Source organism: Lissotriton helveticus, chromosome 8 (genome assembly GCF_964261635.1).
Source record: "Lissotriton helveticus chromosome 8, aLisHel1.1, whole genome shotgun sequence".
NCBI lineage: Eukaryota > Metazoa > Chordata > Amphibia > Caudata > Salamandridae > Lissotriton > Lissotriton helveticus.
Window position 1 is genome coordinate 848,455,351 of NC_136069.1, and position 19,245 is coordinate 848,474,595.

The window sequence follows — 19,245 nt, forward strand, 5'->3', positions numbered from 1 at the left end:
GTGAAGGCCGGAAAGATATAGATACATGCATTCTTGTATTGAGGCGGGTTGGGGGTGCAGATCGTTGTAATATGATGTTATCTCGATAGTTTAGTACTCGCACCACTACCGGGCATGAAGGGGCACCGGCTGGAGGGGGCCTGGCTGAAACGCGGTGAGTGCGCCCAAGTAAGAAGTGTGGAGATGGCACATCTTGACGAACCACCCTGTCCAACCAAGATTAGAAGAACTGCACTCGGTCCAACCCCTCAGCTCCCTTGGGGAAACGCAACAATATCACAGTTGTTTTGCCAGGAGTGCCCTTCTGAATCATTGGCCCTGTTTTCAGGACCTTGGCAGTGAGCGATCGCACTGTCACAGCCATCCCAGACATCTCGGGCCGCAGCTCAGCTATGACTGCCTCTGTAGCACCAACTTTACTAGACAGTTTTCTCTGGTCTTCACGGAGCAGACTCATCTCCACTACCAGTGCGTCGACTCTGTTCCTGAGGTCCTGTCTGGTATCTGCTATGGCTTCAAGAATCTTGTCCAATTTTGCTTCCGTGGCATTGGGGGTTGTCTCTTTATAGCTCATTTCAAGGTCCTGGTTACCCATTGCTTCTACAGGACGGCGGCACTCTGATCGGGAATCTGATCACCCTCTCTTCCCCATTCCGGGAAGCACACCAGCAGCCAGGGGCCACAGACCTCACCCCATAGTCCCCGGGGTCAAGAACACAGGAACCACCAGATATGTTGCTGTGGAGGCTCCGGCCAGCCAGACCCCCTCCAGAAACTAGGGACAGCAGAAAGAGCGGGCCATGCAACCCAGGTCAGTTGCACTTGAGCTTCTAGAAGCATTGCGTGTTGCCAAATGCTCCCCCATAATGATAATATCTTTGTGGCTACATGCTTCAGAACCTCCGGGGGTAGGGGACCTGTGCCACAGATGGAGTCCCCTCACTTTCTGTGTGTCATTTTCTCAGTCTAAACTGGATGGGACCCTCCACTCATTGCGTGTTTGTCGCCTCATGCACGCAGCGGGCACGGGGAGTCCAAATTACCCCACCTCTGGGACGCTGAGATTGCGTATATATGTATGTTTTTCTCCTTTGGCAAGTGCAGCCTCTAGGGAGCTCTTGTGCCCTCCAGCGCTACCTCTGGGTGTCAGGGCCAGTTACCCACTCAACGCGCTCCACCAGCATAATGTGGTATGCAGCAGGAACAGGACAACGGCGAGGGAAGGGTGCCAGCCCTGGCTAAATGTTCACTGACTGCCTGTTGTTGTATGGCTCCTGTGATCAAAATGTGTTTCCTGGTGGCCCCCGGCACCTCCTCCACTCTTCAATCAATGAGAGGTCCGCCAGTCCATGGCCAGGGCAGCACACCCCATCTCAGGGCCTTCAGGCTCACATGGTCAGTCTATAGGGATCCAGGCTCACAGGCCCCACAGGGAAAGGCATACAGCATCCGGCGTCTGTCAGATGCCCCCAGTCCCGTCCAAAGCTGCAGGCATGGGGAGCCAAATGGTGTCAGAAGAAGGGGGGGGGCACAATATCGCCACAGGTCGGGCAGAGCCGCAGCCACGGAGGTCAGGCTTACCATCCGCGTCTGCCTCTGATGTGCTTCTGCCATCTCTGGACCTACTGCGCCACTCTGGCGGAGCTCCTCAATCGTGGGTGTCGGAGCTTTTGTTCTTTTACATGGCCCTGCTAGTGTCCGAGCCCGGCCAGTGGGAGGCAGGGGGGCGCATCCCTCGCGGTCTCCGGAGACGCACTCCGGTCTCGGGCACAGCAGGACAACCCGGCAACAGCATCGCGCTGCGCGGGGTCTCCTACCACTCACCTGCTGGACCATCCCAGGCCGGGGCCCGCCTCCGTGCCATAGCCGATGTCGGCCCCTACAGATGTTCTGGGGTAGAAGCCAGATTGGCTCAGCTGTCGATCTGCTGCACAGGCCCATGGCACCCAGCTCAGCCACGCGGCTCCCGGGCTGCTAGGCCGCAGGGTAGCCAGTGGTCCCGCTTTCTCTGATCCAGGCATATCGTTAGGTGCTGTTGCATGGCCCGTTCCACCCAGTTGTCTAACAGGCGATAGGGACCAGGGCCACAGCATTGCTTGTTGGTCACCGCTTGCGTCTGCCATCTTTCGTGACTTGGCCTCGCCCCAATGTCGCCTCTAAATCGAATGTATTTAAATTCTGGTGAAAACCATTATTGAAGTTGATGAAAATGGATGGATATTGCAGCCTTCAACTTTTTGAATATTATTAAAAAGTCTGATGCAGCACAAAAATATGATCGGAAAATATTAGTGCAAACTTCAGCAAAGAATTAAATAAAGCCATTGGAAACATGTAACGATATATATGTTACACACCTCTCTTCATGCAAGAATACTGGAGTCATATTCTCAAAACAATTATACATTTCTTATCTTCACTAAGGGCGAATTCGCCCTAAGAGGAACAGAAACCCAGAGGCCCTAATAATCAGCCAGAAGATTAGAAAAACAGAATCACTCTAACTCTGAAACAAAGTATCAAAACATTTTATGGAATTAAAAAAATTGTTTAGTTTCAAGACTGCGCCAAAATAAAAAAGCCTTGACAGGCTGAAACAAATTTAAAATTAATTTCATAATCAGTGTAAAAAAAAGTAATGATACACTAGATAACCCTTTGTTTTGACATTCCCTGCCTTGCAGTCTGGTTTAAAACCGCTTTAGTTTGCAGCTCAACAAGCAGCTTACAATGGGGAAATAAATAGAACAGCGGTTCTAGTGGAGAGACAAAAATTAGTATGTAAAAAAATAATAATAATAATAACAATGGAACAAAAAAAAACACCTATAAACAAGAAAGCTCCCACTAGCAATGCATTAGATGGGAGGCAGTTTGGGGGCTGGCAAGGTAGGTTGTTTCTAGTCATAATTCATTTAACTGCTTACTGTCAAAATAATATCAGGATTAATTTAAAGGATTGGTTTAACTGAAAAAAATCGTGTTTTGGCCAAATATTTTCATTAGAGATCGCTGAATGTTTAAATTGTGATTTACCTGACAATCTTGGCTTCAATCTTAGTATGAACATCATATAGGTTTTTGCAGTTTTGAGCCACGGACTGCAGAAGGATATATAGAAGCTAATTTCTTGCAAAATCAAATATCCTTTTCCCACTCTTACAATTTCCTCAACATTGACAAGCTATTTGGAGAGTGGGTTGGGGCCACTGAGCTGGTACTGCGAGATCCTGTATTGTTGTGATAACCATGTTTCAACGTGGTCTAAACACTAGAGGACCTGCTGCATCTATAACCGTGATTCATTGTGTATGCTGTTTGGTTTCTATAACCGTGATTCATTGTGCATGCTGTATGGTTTCTGTGACTGATATTGTTTTTCTAAGAATACTGAGTTGTTGACACCTATAGTTAGGTTATCACCCTGGTACTTGGAAGCCACAGTCTTGAGGCTATAACAAAGGCACGTTGTATTAACCGCAGCATTTTCAGTATTACTAATGAACCTGTTTTCATAATGCGATTGGCTAAATCTTGTATTGCAGAAAGTTGACCTTCACCGCCTGGAAGAAGGCCCTCCGTTGCAAGCAGTCCTGACTAGGGAGGAGGGTCTACAGTACTACAAGATAATGCAGACAATCCGTCGAATGGAGCTGAAGTCAGACCAGTTGTACAAGCAGAAGATTATTCGTGGCTTTTGCCACTTGTATGATGGTCAGGTTTGTACCAGTTCATGAAACATGACTCCTTCACAAATACATCTGAAAAACTACTTTGCATTTCTTTATCTGCAATCAAACCCAAAAGCGAACACTTGATAGCCTACAAAAGGCTTTGAATGCAGGTGATATAGAAGTGTGCATGAGCTAATGATTTTGATCTAGACACCTTGTATGTCAGGATATTAACCCTTATGCTTTATAAACATGAAAAGGTAAGATAAAGAAAGCATGGACATTTTGCTAAGATGGTCAAAACAACACAAGGGTACAGGCTTCATGACGCGTGTTCTTCAGAAGCGATTAAATTGCTACTAAATAACAAAAATAACCTATTGCTGTGTGAAGCCAGAACATTCAGAAGGCAAGTAGTGGTTAGACACAGTCCGAGTTAATTGTCGTAATATAAGTGTCCCATCTGCTTCCAAATTTCTTCATGGGGTTTTGCCGTAGATTCTCAGGATTCAACTTAAGGGGGAGGTGAATCCATGAATGACATTCTTCAAGCTCAGTCTCCGCTAGCTCATCATCATAAACATTTTAATCTCCTTCAGAGTACTAGGACTAGGATGTCTTCTTAGCTCTACATTTGACTCAATATGTGGATGTCCCCGCAAAATACTGATGACATTGAATTTATGCGACCTCACTGCCACGCTTATTGATCTCATCTTATGTACAAATGTAATTGTACTTGGTAATGCTGTTTCGGAGAGAACGGACAATATATTGCGTTTTAAAGAGCAGTAAAGGAGAAAAATCACACAGTGTCGGTGTTGTGCCAGGTAAATTTGCTGAAACCTTGCTGATTTAAAAAAAAAAAAAAAAATCACTAATCATCCAGAGTGTTCTAGCCAGCGAAGACTGCTCAGATAAGCATCAGGTCAGCTTCAGTACAAATGATCTCTGCATATTGTATCGTATGGTGTGGGTGAGTAGTAAATTAACAGTTTGTGTTGTCCCACAAGGCTTGCTAGTGTACATGAGTGGTTGCAAGCTTTCGTAGATTTCTAGTATACTCCTTTTGTCATCCTAGTTTGTTTTGCTAAAGTGAACAAGAGAACTTTGTATAATTGGATATTTCAAGAGAGTTTGTGGATTGGGGCAATGCGGAATGCATAGGAAAACAGACTGCCTGATTTAATATATGTTGTTCAATTGGGGTGTTAGTTGAACTGAAAGATTTTTAACCTTTTTTTTCGAAACAGCAGGGTTAAATATAGTTTCACTTTGCATTAAACTTTGTTAGCGGGACAAACCCCTTCATCATAATTGGGAAATCGGTAATCATAACATTAGTTCAAAATACCTATTGTCTTAGAACGAGTATGACACATGTTGATGTCATTTGATGATTTACTGTGTGGTGCCTCCTGATTGCAAGTCGTAACCCAGAACATCTCTAAACTCAAAAATGTCTTCCATACATAAATTATTGGAGGAATACAATCAAATTGCTGGTAAGAGAGCATATCTCTCCAAAGTATGTTGCTGGGGTCACTTTACCTGCATTACATACAGAGCGATTGATTGTGCCTGTGCTCTGGGATTTTGGAAAAACATGATCTCACTATGAGCATAATAGTTATGCCACTTGTATTTTTTATGGCACACTTATGCCTTTAGTATGGCACTGTAAGATGTATTTGGGGGTATAGATCATTTTGGCAGTGGTGTAGGTGGCACAGCTGCGGGGGTCAAAAGGGTGGTGCGGGTTATTGGATGTATGTAGTTGTGCTGAGGTGTTTTAACTGCTCTCTGGTGTAATGCACTATAGAAGCAGTGGGCCATGGGGTATGATACAAATGGTGGTGCAGGGAGTAAAATGCAAGTAGTAGTGTAGTTGGTGTAGGTTGTAGAGGGGTTATGCTATAAGAGAGTTTTCTCAATGTATGTCAATCACCATGTCCTAAAAAGGCAGTCCGCTGTTGGTTTCCAATGATAAGTGGGTACTATCTTGATGTAAGAAGTGGCCAGTAACCTGTGGCTCATCTAGAAGAAAACGGTGATTCCAACATTTGTCTGCAGTAACTTTAACGATTATGAGAAATTGGGCAAGAGGGCTTTAAGAGCTCTAGGACATATGTTTATTTGGGCTAGCATGTTCGGGCAAAGGTGAGATCTGAATTGATGCAGAAGGAGATTGTGGGTGTCTTAAGTTTTCTAAACTCAAATACAGTAGGTATTGAAAGACCCATTGAACAGTCTGCTCTGCATATTCTCTCTGCGCTTTACAGCTTCTATTCCTTTTTTCTGAGACGAAGGAGGCTTTAAAACTAGCATTCCCACAGAACTCTGAAATAAGTTGTTCTTCAGACATGGTCTTTCACAAAAAAACTCCAATACTGAGTATGCAGGGATAGCCCAAATATGCGTGTTATTTGTGGCACTGGCTTTACATTGAAGCTTTCAGTTATTTCAAACTTAAATCTGTTTCTTATAGGAAGCGTGCTGTGTTGGACTCGAGGCTGCAATCAAACCAACAGACCATTTGATAACTGCCTACCGGGCTCACGGATATACCTACACTCGTGGGGTACCAGTCAAAGAGATCCTAGCCGAGCTTACAGGTTTGTGACAATGGAAGGGGATGCGAACAGTATGAAGGGCTTAACATGGAATTATTTATATAAGTTTACTATTTCAGGTTTAGGAAATTTCTGTCATATTCGTCCTACATTTAAGCACATTTAGCCTTTGGAATTTCAAGCAGTGAATGGGGTCTGAGCTAATGGGGAAAGTCCTACAGACAGACTTGAACTTGTAGTTTCTTTAGGACCTGAATCTTCTTACTTTGAGGGAGAGCTGCTGTGTGAGTTGTGCATGAAGTATATTGATAGTGACGTTGTATGTAGAGCGGCTCCTCGGCTGTAGAAACCTGGTGGAATAGGCTCAAACAAAGGGAGAACAAGGGTGTGTTTTGAAATACGGCTGTTGATGGGTCACAGTCATAAAACAAATAATTCACATTAGTGGAAGGCTTGTTTCCAGACCCTGTTCAGTAGGCCTCGGCAGACAGGGGTACTGGGCCCCAACCATGATTGGGGGAGGGGAGGGGGTGTCGGGGTAGGGGGGTAGGGGTGTATTTGCTGCAGATGTCCCAGGGTCCTTCCTACTAAGGCGATACAAAGTGTGTCAAGTACAATGCTTTCTACAGTTGACTGTCAGAACAGCGGGAGTGAGAGTCAAAGATTTCTTATGGAGGACGCAAGACCCAATAAGGTACTGTCCAGCAAAGTATTTTTCTTGTAGAAATAAAAGTTCATTACAAAGCACAAAACATAATACTACACACAGTAGTAGGGTTCAGTTACAGGGCTCTTTAAATCAATATGGGCTGTAACCAATGCATATTATAGATCGCACTGGCGATCTGTGCCTTATTCCAGCTTTGTCCCACTTTCCCACCCTTCTATTCAGGACATATACTTAGGGGTAGTCTTTGTTAATTATCTGCCCAGGTGCAAGTCCACTATAATGGCTGTTTGATTAGGGACCCCTTGAAAAGCACATGTAGTTTCGCTCACTCTTGTAGCTGGCAAAAAGTTTGGGTCTCAAACTGGCTGGGTTACCCTGCACAGTTCTTAGGCATGATACAGTCTTAGTCCTTTAGACATGGCCTTGTGTTACACTCCTTGCTAATGTGCTGTTCAGCATTGCGGCAGTCGTTCCACACTCTTCCTGATCTCATGAGAGCAAGGTTGTGGAGGCAGCCTCTCTGGTTACATCAGAGTTGTGGCATGGTATGGTCGGATTATTGGTACTCTCTCCATGTCAGTTGTGGCCTCCGGGTCATCACTGAAGTATTTTGCTGCAGTGGCAATAACACCTGGACACACAAATTGGCTGCATAAGGCAGACCCCCTCAGGTCAAGGCTGAGATGTCAGATGAACCCCTGATGAAAGTTAATGTTTATTTATTTATACAGTTTTGTATAGCGCGAACAAGACCCTGGAGCGTGTCCGAGCGCTTCACAGTTGGGGTAGGTAGGATACCAAAGTGGGACAAGAGCAATTGTTACAAATAAGTTAAGGATGAGAGCATGATATCAGCACGATTCAGAGAATTTAAAAACAAGACCGGATAGATGCAATAATAGAGAGCAATAGGCAATGTACACAGTGCCAGTAAGTCCAGAGCCTGCCAACACTATTAATCACAGGATTACATAAATGTGAAAGACAGCGATCAGGTAATGGGAGAAAAACATTCCATAAATAACACAAAAATGTGCAGTGGCCTGCTCACACTGTTAATCACAGGAGTACAACTGTGTAATGGACAGTCATAGCATAAGAGAGGAGGGCGGTATTGGGGCAGCTGAACCAGGGACTTTAGAACAGGAACTTCAACATTAGGATTTTTTTCACTTATTTTTTGAAGGAAGCGTTGGATGGGATTTGACGGACTTCCGGTTGAAGGGAGTTCCAAATCTTCTGGGCCATGCCTGAGAATGCTCTGTTACTCGTTTTCTTTTTATGGAAGACTTGAGGTTTCAGCAACAGTGAGTTTGCACTTCGAGACGGACGGCCACCCCCTGATAATTCTAATCTTGTGAGCCAGATATATGGGGTCTTGAAGTGCAGTGCTTTGTGAGTCAAGCAAGCGATCTTTAGTGGTATGGGGGGCGCTGTGCGCGCCCCCCATGCTCAAGACGAGCTCAGCTCGTCATGAGGCATGGCGCTCCGGTGCTCATGACGAGCTGAGCTCGTCACAGCTGCACCCGTTCCTGTGGAACGCTCAGCACAGCAGGGGAATTATCCCGGCGTGTGAGTGTTCCACGGCTCATGACGAGCTGAGCTAGTCATGAGCACCAGAGCACCGTGCCTCATGACGAGCTCAGCTCGTCATGAGCATGGAAGGGGCTAAATTCTTCATGTTAGTTACATTTGTGCTCCGCAAGCACATCTTTGGATGAATCTGAAATATGATTAGCTGACATCTTTGAATTGTAAAGATAAATGTATCCTGATTGGCATAGATCTGCTACCTACTGCCAATGTTTGCCCACATAGATGCGAGCTTCCCTGCAGCTCACTGAACTGCTACTGAAGTTGGAAGTGTCTGAAGCCATTGTTTCTGAACTGTATTGAAGTGTGGGGCCTGCTTGTGTCTACTTCATTCTGACTGGAATGGGGCCAGCTGAAGATCTGTTTGCCTGACTTGCTACTGCTAGTGTAGAAGCCCCCAGCCAGACAGAAAGATTCCCACATCTACTGAGTGCCTGAAGTAGACCTTAGTCCGATGGACCCCATAGTAGTAGATAGAGGCAGACTGAGGTGTATTCACCCTAATGCCAACAGATGTTCTTAAATATCCTCTGCTCCTTGCACCCCTCACCAGTGACTCAGATTGGCTGCCCAAAAGATGGATCATGCAACTGTATTTGACATAATGGTGACTTAACCTAGCAGCAGACCCCTCTTTGCTCCTACGTTTTCATTTTTTATCAAGTTCATTGTTGCTTGCTTGATTTTGTGGATCAGTATTCCAGCACCCAGTTTGCTTGCCACCTGGCTGGATCCATGGAACTAAGTCTTTTGTGGCCCTCCCTTAGCCCCAGGAACTCTTCTTTTGATGGTGCACCTGTGTACCCTACGTTGCTCCAAGAATAGTGTACTAACAAGTATGTATACAACCTCAGAGACACTGTCCCCTTTCCTCACATGTGAATATGTTCTTCTTGTGGACATTGCTTTGCATTACCCCTTTGTCTTTCTGCTTGCCAATTGTCCAGTGTGGAGCCAGAACTTTGTGATCATTAGAGCCTTAGTTCAGTTAATTAACATTGTGTACTTCTTTGCCGGTGGCCTTTGTTTTAGTGTGTTCGAGGCATGTGGGCTGCTAAATTCATATCTTTTGCATTAGATCGCCGCCTAGTGTTGGGTCCGGATGATCGCACATTGTTGTCCTGGAAGAGTCTTCGAAGTATCCTGAGATAGGTGGCTCCTCCCCTGGACTACAGTGCGCATGGGCATCGGCTCCATCCCCAGATTGTTTTTTTCCGCCATTGGGTTCGGATGCGGTCTCGACGTCTCTCTGTCGGAACCGAGAAAAACTAGCTTTTTTACGGCCAAAAGGCCTTATATTCTTTGCGTCGGTATTGTTTGCGCACGGTCTCGAGTTCTTCCGTCTCTTTGAGTCGGAATCAGCGGAGTCGTTTCACTCTTCGGACATCGAGGCCTTCTCATCGCAACACGACCGCAACTTTTTAGCATGGAGCGGAGCCCGTTTAAAAACTGTCCACTCTGTGGGTCCAAATACCCACATATCGACGTGCACCCGGTCTGTAACAAATGCCTTTCACCAGACCATAACGAGGACAACTGCATGGCCTGCTCCAGATTCAGGTCAAAGAAGACACTCAAGCTTCGGCGCGCGGTGCGCCTTGAGGCCAGCCAAGCGGCCCCGGATCCAGAAAACATCTTCGGCGACCAAGAAGAGGAGGAACAGAGCCATCATCTTCAAATCTCCCCGCCCGAGACGGAGGTCGAGGCGGATCCGGAAGACGACGAAGGAGTCGTGGGTCAAGGCCTTGAATACGTCGACGAGGTAGGGGACGTCGAAGAGGTTTATGGGGCCGCGGAAGATAGCTCAGGGGATGAGCTATGCCCCGAAGGTTACGAGGATCAGGATCGGGTCACGGGATCGCCTGTCGGCCTTACCCAAGACCCCGTACCGCAAGCCACGGCCCCGCCTTCAGGCCCGGCCACGGACATACTTGCTGCGCAGCCCGTATCGAAACCGAAACTGAAACCTACGGTATCGACTACACCTAAAATGGCCGACCCGAAATTGAAACCGAAACTTACGGATTCGAGCGTCCCTAAGATGGCGGCCGTTACACCAAAAACACCTAAACCGGCTGCCTCATCGACTCCGTCGGCCACCGGTCCACAGAAGTCGAAGAAAGCTGTCGATTCCACAGTGTCGAAATCGTCGCCAGAGGAGGTTTCCTCTAAGAAGGGAGTTCGGCACGGGTCAACCGCTGCGTCGAAGCCCGCCAAGGCCAGTGACAAGGCTCTGGTTCCGACTGGGACTTCGTTAGTCGGACGCGTGGTGGAGACGGACCCGGCGAAATCACACGGATCGAAAGCTGGAACGTCAACGCATCGGTCCAAGGACTCTGGGTCGGCGGCTGCGGCATCATCGTCCAAGACTCAGAAGGGCCAACAGGACGTCGGATCCGAGGGCAAGGTCAAGACCTCCTCGTCGGCGCCAAAGGCCGCTGTAAGTGACGCGTCCCCCATCGCCTCTTCACTACAGAGAATCAGGGAGAAGGCCTCTGCTACGTCGGCTCCGGCACCTGCTACGTCGGCTCCGGTGCCGGCGCCACAGAAGCCGATGGACATTCCGGCAAAGCCTGCTAGTAAACTTCTCTTCCTTCTGCCGCCAAAGGAGGCGCCGAAGGCCTTTACAACAAAATCGACGCCAAAGAAGTCTGATTCTTCAACGTCTGGAGCACTTTCAGGTCAACTACTCCACTCAGAAGAGGAATCTGAGCGTTTTATCGACGCAGACACGGGCAAATTGACCCTTTACAAGAGGAGAATCACTTCACAGCCAGTGGACTCCTATGTTATCCCCCTAAAGAAGAAAAGGCTTGCTCAGGACGCTTCAGCCCTGATGGAACCTATCCAGCCTCCTCCTAGAAGGAGCCCAACACCTTCCCCAGAACACTCTGAGGGTGAGGGATATGGTGAAGATGACCAATACACTTTCCCCATCAATGAACCTGATGCACAGCAAGATTCCTATGATGACATAGGTGACCAAGGCACACAAAATGTGGGGCAGGACCCACAGCCTTTCAGTGCACGTGCATCCCCAACAGAAGACTCTGCAGGTTTTCATGCACTTGTTGAAAGGGCAGCAGCTAATCATGATGTGGACATGCATGCTGACCCAGTAGAAGAGGACTTTCTATTTGACACTTTTTCAGTCTCTGAAAGGACTGTAAAGACACTGCCTATGCTCAAAGGGGTCATTAAACATGCTGCGGACATCTTTAAAGAACCTACCAGGGCAAGAGTGGTCAATCCACGTATCGAAAAAAAGTACAGACCAGCACCTGCAGACCCTGCATACATTCGGGGACAGTTGCCGCTTGACTCCCTTGTGGTCGCAAATGCCCGCAAAAGGGCGAACTCCCAAACAACGGGTGAAGCTCCTCCCCCGGATAAGGAGTCCAAAGTGCTAGAGGCAGGGGGCAAAAGAGTAGCTGCACAGGCTGCCAATTTTTGGCGTATTGCGAATACACAAGCACTCTTGGCACGTTATGATAGGGCGCATTACGACACCCTAGAGCAAGTTTTACAACACCTGCCTCCGCAGTTTCAAGAGGGCACCAAACTGCTTATAGAAGAGGGAAAACTGATCTCCAACGCAGCCATAAAGTGTGCACTTGATGCCGCAGACACAGCAGCTAGGGCTATTAACACTAGCGTCATGCTGAGACAACAGGCGTGGCTCCGCATATCGGGGTTTAAACCAGACATTCAAACAACCATACTTAATCAGCCCGTCAATCCTGATAGACTGTTTGGTCCAGATGTTGACACCACCCTAGAAAAGATTAAGAAAGACAACGACACTGCTAAGTCTATGGGGGCCCTACAATCACAACAGTTCCGTGGCAACAATTTTCGTCGCTCAGGTGCACGTGGAGTCACCAGAGGACAGATGGGTCAACAGTCACAATTCTCTAGAGGTGGAGCACAATCCTCGTACCCCAAGCAGAACAAAGGGGGTTACCGAGGAAACAGCACCAGAGGACGTGGCAGAGGAAACAACAACTCCCGCTCCTCTGCCCCAAGCAAACAGTGACTCTCTGTCACTGCCCCCCGACCACTTAACACCTGTCGGGGGGAGACTACAGCAGTTCCTGCCCGTCTGGAGAAACATCACCACAGACAGGTGGGTGCGACAACTTGTCCAGTACGGTTATTGTCTAGAGTTAAAGTCCACTCCACCCAACATTCCACCAAGGCAACGGCCTATGTCCGCAGAGCATTTGCACTTATTGCAGCAGGAAGTAGTGGTGATGCTGCAAAAAGGCGCAATCGAGCTCGTGCCGGTAGAGGAGGAGGGTACAGGGGTATATTCCCTGTACTTCCTTATTCCAAAAAAGGACGGATCTCTCAGACCCATTCTGGATCTGCGTCCCCTCAACCTGTATATACTTTCAGAACATTTCCATATGCTTACACTGCAACAGATTCTTCCCCTGTTAAACCAAGGGGACTTCTTAGCAACCTTAGCCCTCAAGGATGCTTATTTCCACATTCCACTACACCCGTCCCACAGAAAATACCTCAGATTCACTATCCAAGGCAAACATTATCAGTTCAAGGTCCTACCCTTCGGAGTGACCACAGCCCCAAGAGTGTTTACCAAGTGTCTGGCGACAGTAGCGGCGCACCTCAGGAGGCAGAACATCCATGTCTACCCCTACCTAGACGACTGGCTCGTTCAAGCCAAGTCGGAACAACAGTGCGCCGCGGACATGTCGACTACCATTCACCTCCTTCACGATCTGGGCTTCTCGTTGAACTACCCAAAGTCGCATCTTCAGCCGGCGCATGTCCGGCAGTTTCTAGGTGCGACAATCAATACCCTGACGGCCATGGCCCAGCCAAACCAAGTCCGGATAGACAGCATGCAGTCGCTAATCCAAAAGTTCAGACCGCAACACTCGCTTCCAGCGAGAGTGTTCATGCAGTTGATTGGCATGATGGCCTCCTGCATCTTCATAGTCCCTCACGCACGTCTACATATGCGTCCGCTCCAGGAGTGCTTAGCAAATCAGTGGACACAGGCTCAGGGACAATTGACAGACCTAGTGTTGGTTACCAGTCGGGCATACGACTCTCTGCATTGGTGGACTCCACACAACCTTTGCAAGGGCCGACTGTGCCAGGAGCCAGTGCCACAGATTATCCTGACAACGGACGCATCTCTCCAGGGATGGGGAGCTCATCTGCTCACTTACACGGTGCAGGGACTATGGACGACGCAGCAACAGAAGATGCACATCAACTATCTGGAACTGATGGCAATCTTCATGGCGCTCAAGTCCTTCATTGTACATCTGTGCAACAAGGTAGTGTTAGTCCGGACGGACAACATGACCGCGATGTACTACATTCAAAAGCAGGGGGGCACCCACTCGCCACAGCTGCCTCATCTGGCTCAGGGCATGTGGAAGTGGGCCATTCAGAGGAACATTTTCCTCATGGCAGAACACCTCCCGGGCAAGGACAATCAGATGGCGGATCTGCTCAGCAGATACAGCCATCAAATGCACGAGTGGGAGTTACACCCATCTCTACTCCACCCGTACTTCCAGCAGTGGGGTCATCCGGAGATAGACCTGTTTGCCACAAACGAAAACGCAAAATGCCAACACTTTGCCGCCAGGTTCCCTCACCCACAGTCGCAGGGGAATGCGATATGGATGAACTGGTCAGGCAGATTTGCGTACGCTTTTCCGCCAGCCCCTCTGATACCGCTGGTGGCAAGAAAGCTAAGGCAGCACTCGATGACTCTCATCCTGGTTGCTCCAACGTGGGCGCGCCAAGCATGGTACACCACGTTCCTCGAACTCTCGGTGGTGCCGCATCAAAGGCTGCGCCTCACGCCCAGACTTTTGACGCAGAACCATGGAGACATTCAGCATCCAGATCCGCAACAGCTCAACCTGGCGATCTGGCTCCTGAAGTCCTAGAGTTTGGATACCTTCACCTACCTCCAGAATGCATGGACATCATCAAGGAGGCAAGAAAGCCAACTACCAGAGCATGCTATGCTGCAAAATGGAAGCGTTTTGTCATTTACTGTACAGCCAATGACATCAACCCGCTAGATGCATCTATCCCTAACATCATTTGCTATCTGTTACATCTTTACAAGTGCAATCTAGCGTACACTTCTATTCGGATACATCTATCCGCCATAGCAGCTTATCTTCAGAATAGGCAGCATCTCTCTGTCTTCAGGGTGCCTGCCATTAAAGCTTTTCTTGAAGGCCTGAAACGAGTCATTCCCCCAAGAACACCGCCAGCTCCGGTGTGGAACCTCAATGTGGTCCTCACCAGACTGATGGGACCACCTTTTGAGCCACTACACTCGTGTGAACTCCAGTTCCTAACGTGGAAAGTAGCTTTCCTAATAGCTATTACGTCACTGAGGCGTGTTAGTGAGCTACAGGCGCTCACAATCCAAGAGCCATTCATTCAGATTCATCCAAATAGGGTGGTACTACGTACTAACCCCAAATTCCTTCCGAAGGTGGTGTCACAGTTTCATCTCAACCAAACTATTGACTTGCCGGCATTCTTCCAAAACCCACAAACGGTGGCGGAGAGAATGCTTCATACTTTGGATGTCAGGAGGGCGTTGATGTACTACATTGACAGGACACAACACTTTGGGAAAACAAAACAGCTTTTTGTTGCCTTCTCGCCACAGCACAAGGGCAACCCTATTTCCAAAGCAGGAATAGCCAGGTGGATCGTTAAGTGCATCCAAATATGTTATCAAAAGGCAAAACGTACCTTGACAATACCCCCAAGGGCGCACTCCACACGCAAATTGGGGGCATCTATGGCTTTCCTGGGGAACATTCCTTTAGAAGACATTTGCAGAGCAGCCACGTGGGTTACTCCACATACCTTTACAAAACACTACTGTGTTGATGTACATTCCAAGCAGCAAGCAGCTGTAGGACAGGCTGTTCTCAAAACACTTTTTCAGGTTTCTGCAGCTGGCACAGGAAACCGCCGCTAATGGAGGGACTGCTATATATTCTATGCAAAAGATATGAATTTAGCAGCCCACATGCCTCGAACTGAATATGCTACTTACCAGTATGCATCTGTTCTTGGCATGTAGGGCTGCTAACATTCATATCGCCCACCCTCCTCCCCGGTGCCTGTCGCAGCTGCAGACATACTCTTGTATTCAATCATTAGCATGGACATCCTTTACACTTTACACTCCATCTCTGCCACAATGGCTAAAAACAATCTGGGGATGGAGCCGATGCCCATGCGCACTGTAGTCCAGGGGAGGAGCCACCTATCTCAGGATACTTCGAAGACTCTTCCAGGACAACAATGTGCGATCATCCGGACCCAACACTAGGCGGCGATCTAATGCAAAAGATATGAATGTTAGCAGCCCTACATGCCAAGAACAGATGCATACTGGTAAGTAGCATATTCATTTACGTTTTGATTGTATTGTATTATTTTAAGTTACCATTCTCACTTTGAGAACCCTGACTTATTGTATCATATATTAGGACACTGGCATATTGCTTAGTATTATTGTGTATTGTGCCTGTGTGTATATTTTCCATTTGCTGCCATCCCATTGATATTGTAATATATTTAATGTAGTAGTTGCGGTCAAAACCCTGAGAACATGGAGATACTGGTATTGGAGAACCTTGCTCCCTGTGGTCCAGTACATGTGACCCTTTTTGATGAGTTTCACATCAAAGCAGTAATCTGAGGATTATATTTGATCACAAATGTGTCTTTACACCCCCAAGTGAATAACTTGATGCCTTATATTTGCTGTCTCTAAAAACCCTCAGGAAAATTGTCTTTGCTGACTCTTAACATGTATTAAAACCATCTCTCTAGCCCTGATCTTCTCCCTCATGGCTTATGGCAACACCACTTATCTTTATATATCTAAATATGTGATCCAAAATATGGCATCACACTCTGTACTCAGTATCCCTGGAAGAGAACCGATCTCTGTTCCCCTAAGCCCATGCACTTTTAAAATCCTATGTATTTGTCACAAAGCGCTCTTGGACCCTGGCCCTGTCTTTCCTTGCTCTTGCTGTAAGCATTTTATGCCTCCTTATACTCTCAGATCTGTGTCAGCTGTTCTTTTGTGTGGTGATTTCAATGCTCCAGGTATAGTAGATCTTTATCTTACCAGACTGCAACATACTGCAACACTCTTCCCCATTTCATCTTAGGCAATACGGAATCAAATTATTTTGCAAGTTTCTTTAGACTTGACTCTTATCTTCTTAAACACTATCATGAGACTGGGTTTGCCTCTTAATCGAAAACCTATAGTGCTGGGATACCTTGTTGAAGTCACTCTTTCGTACTCTAGAAATATCAATCAATTAAACTCCATACACAGACTTCTTGGCTAGAAATCGTCACTTCTTTTTTGCTTGAATTATTGTATTGTGCTGTGTTCCCACTCACTCCCACATACCATATCGTGAATTGCACCTTAGAGTGATTACTCAAATCTACTCAGGGAATCAGAACTTCCCACTTTCTGTTTCTGAGTGTGAATTGAGTGCTGATTGTTAAGTACCATAAGTGTTTTCTCACTTAGAGATTACTATGCACCTCTGTAATTTATTTCACTCCCATGAACTCGGCCTCACAATCACTGACACAAGTACATTTTCACTAAATCAAACTGCTCCTATATAAGTGCACAGCTTTTCTCCCCCACCACAAATAGTTCTGATCACTGAAGCTTAATCGTCTATTTTTGGCATACATCGAATGTGGAGATTACTGAACGTCTTGTACAGGCCCCCTCTCCCACTCCACAATACAAGTGCATCACAGACCCCAGCACCCAAAACAGGAATGTATTGACTAGTGTAAGAGAATTATTCAAAAGAATAAACCTTCATCTCAAAACCGCACCAAACAAGACTGTCAAGCCATGACATGAATAGTCTATGACTGGTTTTCAAGTCTTTTCAACATCGCACTATTGCCACTCAAAATTTGTGAGTTACTCCATTGACTAGATGGACAAAAGTCACCTCCACAAGTGACCCACCTTTGGGGGTTCCATCTTCTTCCTGTGGAATGCCAGCAACAGTTTAGCCACAGAGACAATGCCCTTGTATAATCATTGCATTCCTCATTACCCTTCAGAGATGGATAGACCAAAGCCCCACGAGCATCTATCACCTCTGAGGTTGCTGGGCACAGATACTGATATCATTTCTTTCATTGCATTGAGAACCTACTGCCTTAATTTGGACAACTTAAAGCATCACCACCAGTTATATATTGTGTCCACTGCACCACTAGTAGTTCGAACTTAGTAATGAACACTTGCCTTTATAGTTTCAAAGGGGTGTTAAAGAACCTATTCACTCTGAAAATTTCATATGTACATAGATATCATCCCACAAAAATTCCAACTCTGGTTCTTGAATTATCCCACTCAATGGTGCAGCCCATTTATTGATACGAGACCACTGAGGTTTGGAGGAAGCGGCCATGTCATAAAAATATGAAAAGACACCCTGAGTTTTTGCATTAGTAGTAATGCCTTTTTCAAGTTTATTTTCCCACATGGCTGCTTGTCTTGTCTCTGGTTGCAGCACCCAGTGAGTACTTTGAAGATGGTCTTTTTTCCCTCCCAGCATCCCACTTGCGCCGAATGAAGGCTTTTTTCCTACCCGTTTACCAACTGGATATTACGCAGCTGTCCCCCACTCCCCGCCCCCTACCAGGTCCCCAGCAATCGAAGATCCCAGACATAGTTGCTGGGCTAAACAACTTAATAACATGGATGACAATGTAAGAGTTTAAATCTTTTCAATATCTTGGTGCCCCTCCAGACAAGGTGGGGCAGAATCCTAGCCTGTTAGTCATTGGGCATGCTGCCCTGCTGTGTGTCCTTGCACCAGTTTAGGCTGACTCCGATAGATGAGGAATAACTCCTTTCTGATAGGCCATCTCATAGTGGAATATTGGTCACAAACAAGAAAAGGGGGCAAGGGATAATTGGCCTTATGGGTCATCTAAGTTGGGGGATGATGACCGGAGTTGTGCACATGCTTGGGCTTACATGTTCCAAAGTGTAAGGTCTCTACTACACAACAGCTTCGACCAAAACGTGCAACATACACCTGGATAGTGCTACAAGCAAGCGTCATGCATGATGTCCTATACATGTAACTAAAGGGGACTCGCCAAAACAATACATCAGGAGCTGAAAATACCTCTGTTGTTGACTAGAATCCACGTGGACACCACTGTCCGTCTCTCACAACAGCAGTGGAGATAGAATTGGCCATTATCTCAAACAGAAGTACACTTTGAGCGTCCACTCGACAGAGCCCATTTCTGCAGTCTCAAGCAGTAAAATTGGAGAATCAATAGAAGGCTTGCATGATTTGCAAGCTATCGGTATGGGTTGGGAACGCAGTCTTGTACAGAATCTTACAAAGGCAGGGCAGCATCGCTTCACAAAACAGCACCAGCAGGCGAAAGGAATTCGATTTTTTGTGTAAAAACCATGTTTGCACATAGCATAACCAGATTGATCTGTTTACATGTTTCTCATTCGTCAAATGAAAGGCCAGAAGTTTCTCTGAACTGTATTTTGCTGCTGTTGGGATTTATGGACGACACTCTTTAGCCACACGGCAAGAGTCAACAGGACCTGTGTGTCAACCAGCATAAGCACTTTGGTTTTCACATTGTTGACTATCAGGGAGTTCTAATTCATCCA

General features: G+C 46.8%; 1 protein-coding gene across 2 annotated transcripts in view; it reads left to right on the top strand.

The window, feature by feature from the left end:
- The window catches only part of LOC144772957 (pyruvate dehydrogenase E1 component subunit alpha, mitochondrial), a 221,110-nt gene that overhangs the window by 72,328 nt on the left and 129,537 nt on the right, over positions 1-19,245 (top strand). For both annotated transcript variants that reach the window (XM_078657661.1, XM_078657660.1), the window contains 2 exons: positions 3,546-3,719; positions 6,163-6,289. In XM_078657661.1, coding sequence (XP_078513787.1) covers positions 3,546-3,719; positions 6,163-6,289 — 301 coding nt within the window. The remainder of the gene's footprint in view (positions 1-3,545; positions 3,720-6,162; positions 6,290-19,245) is intronic.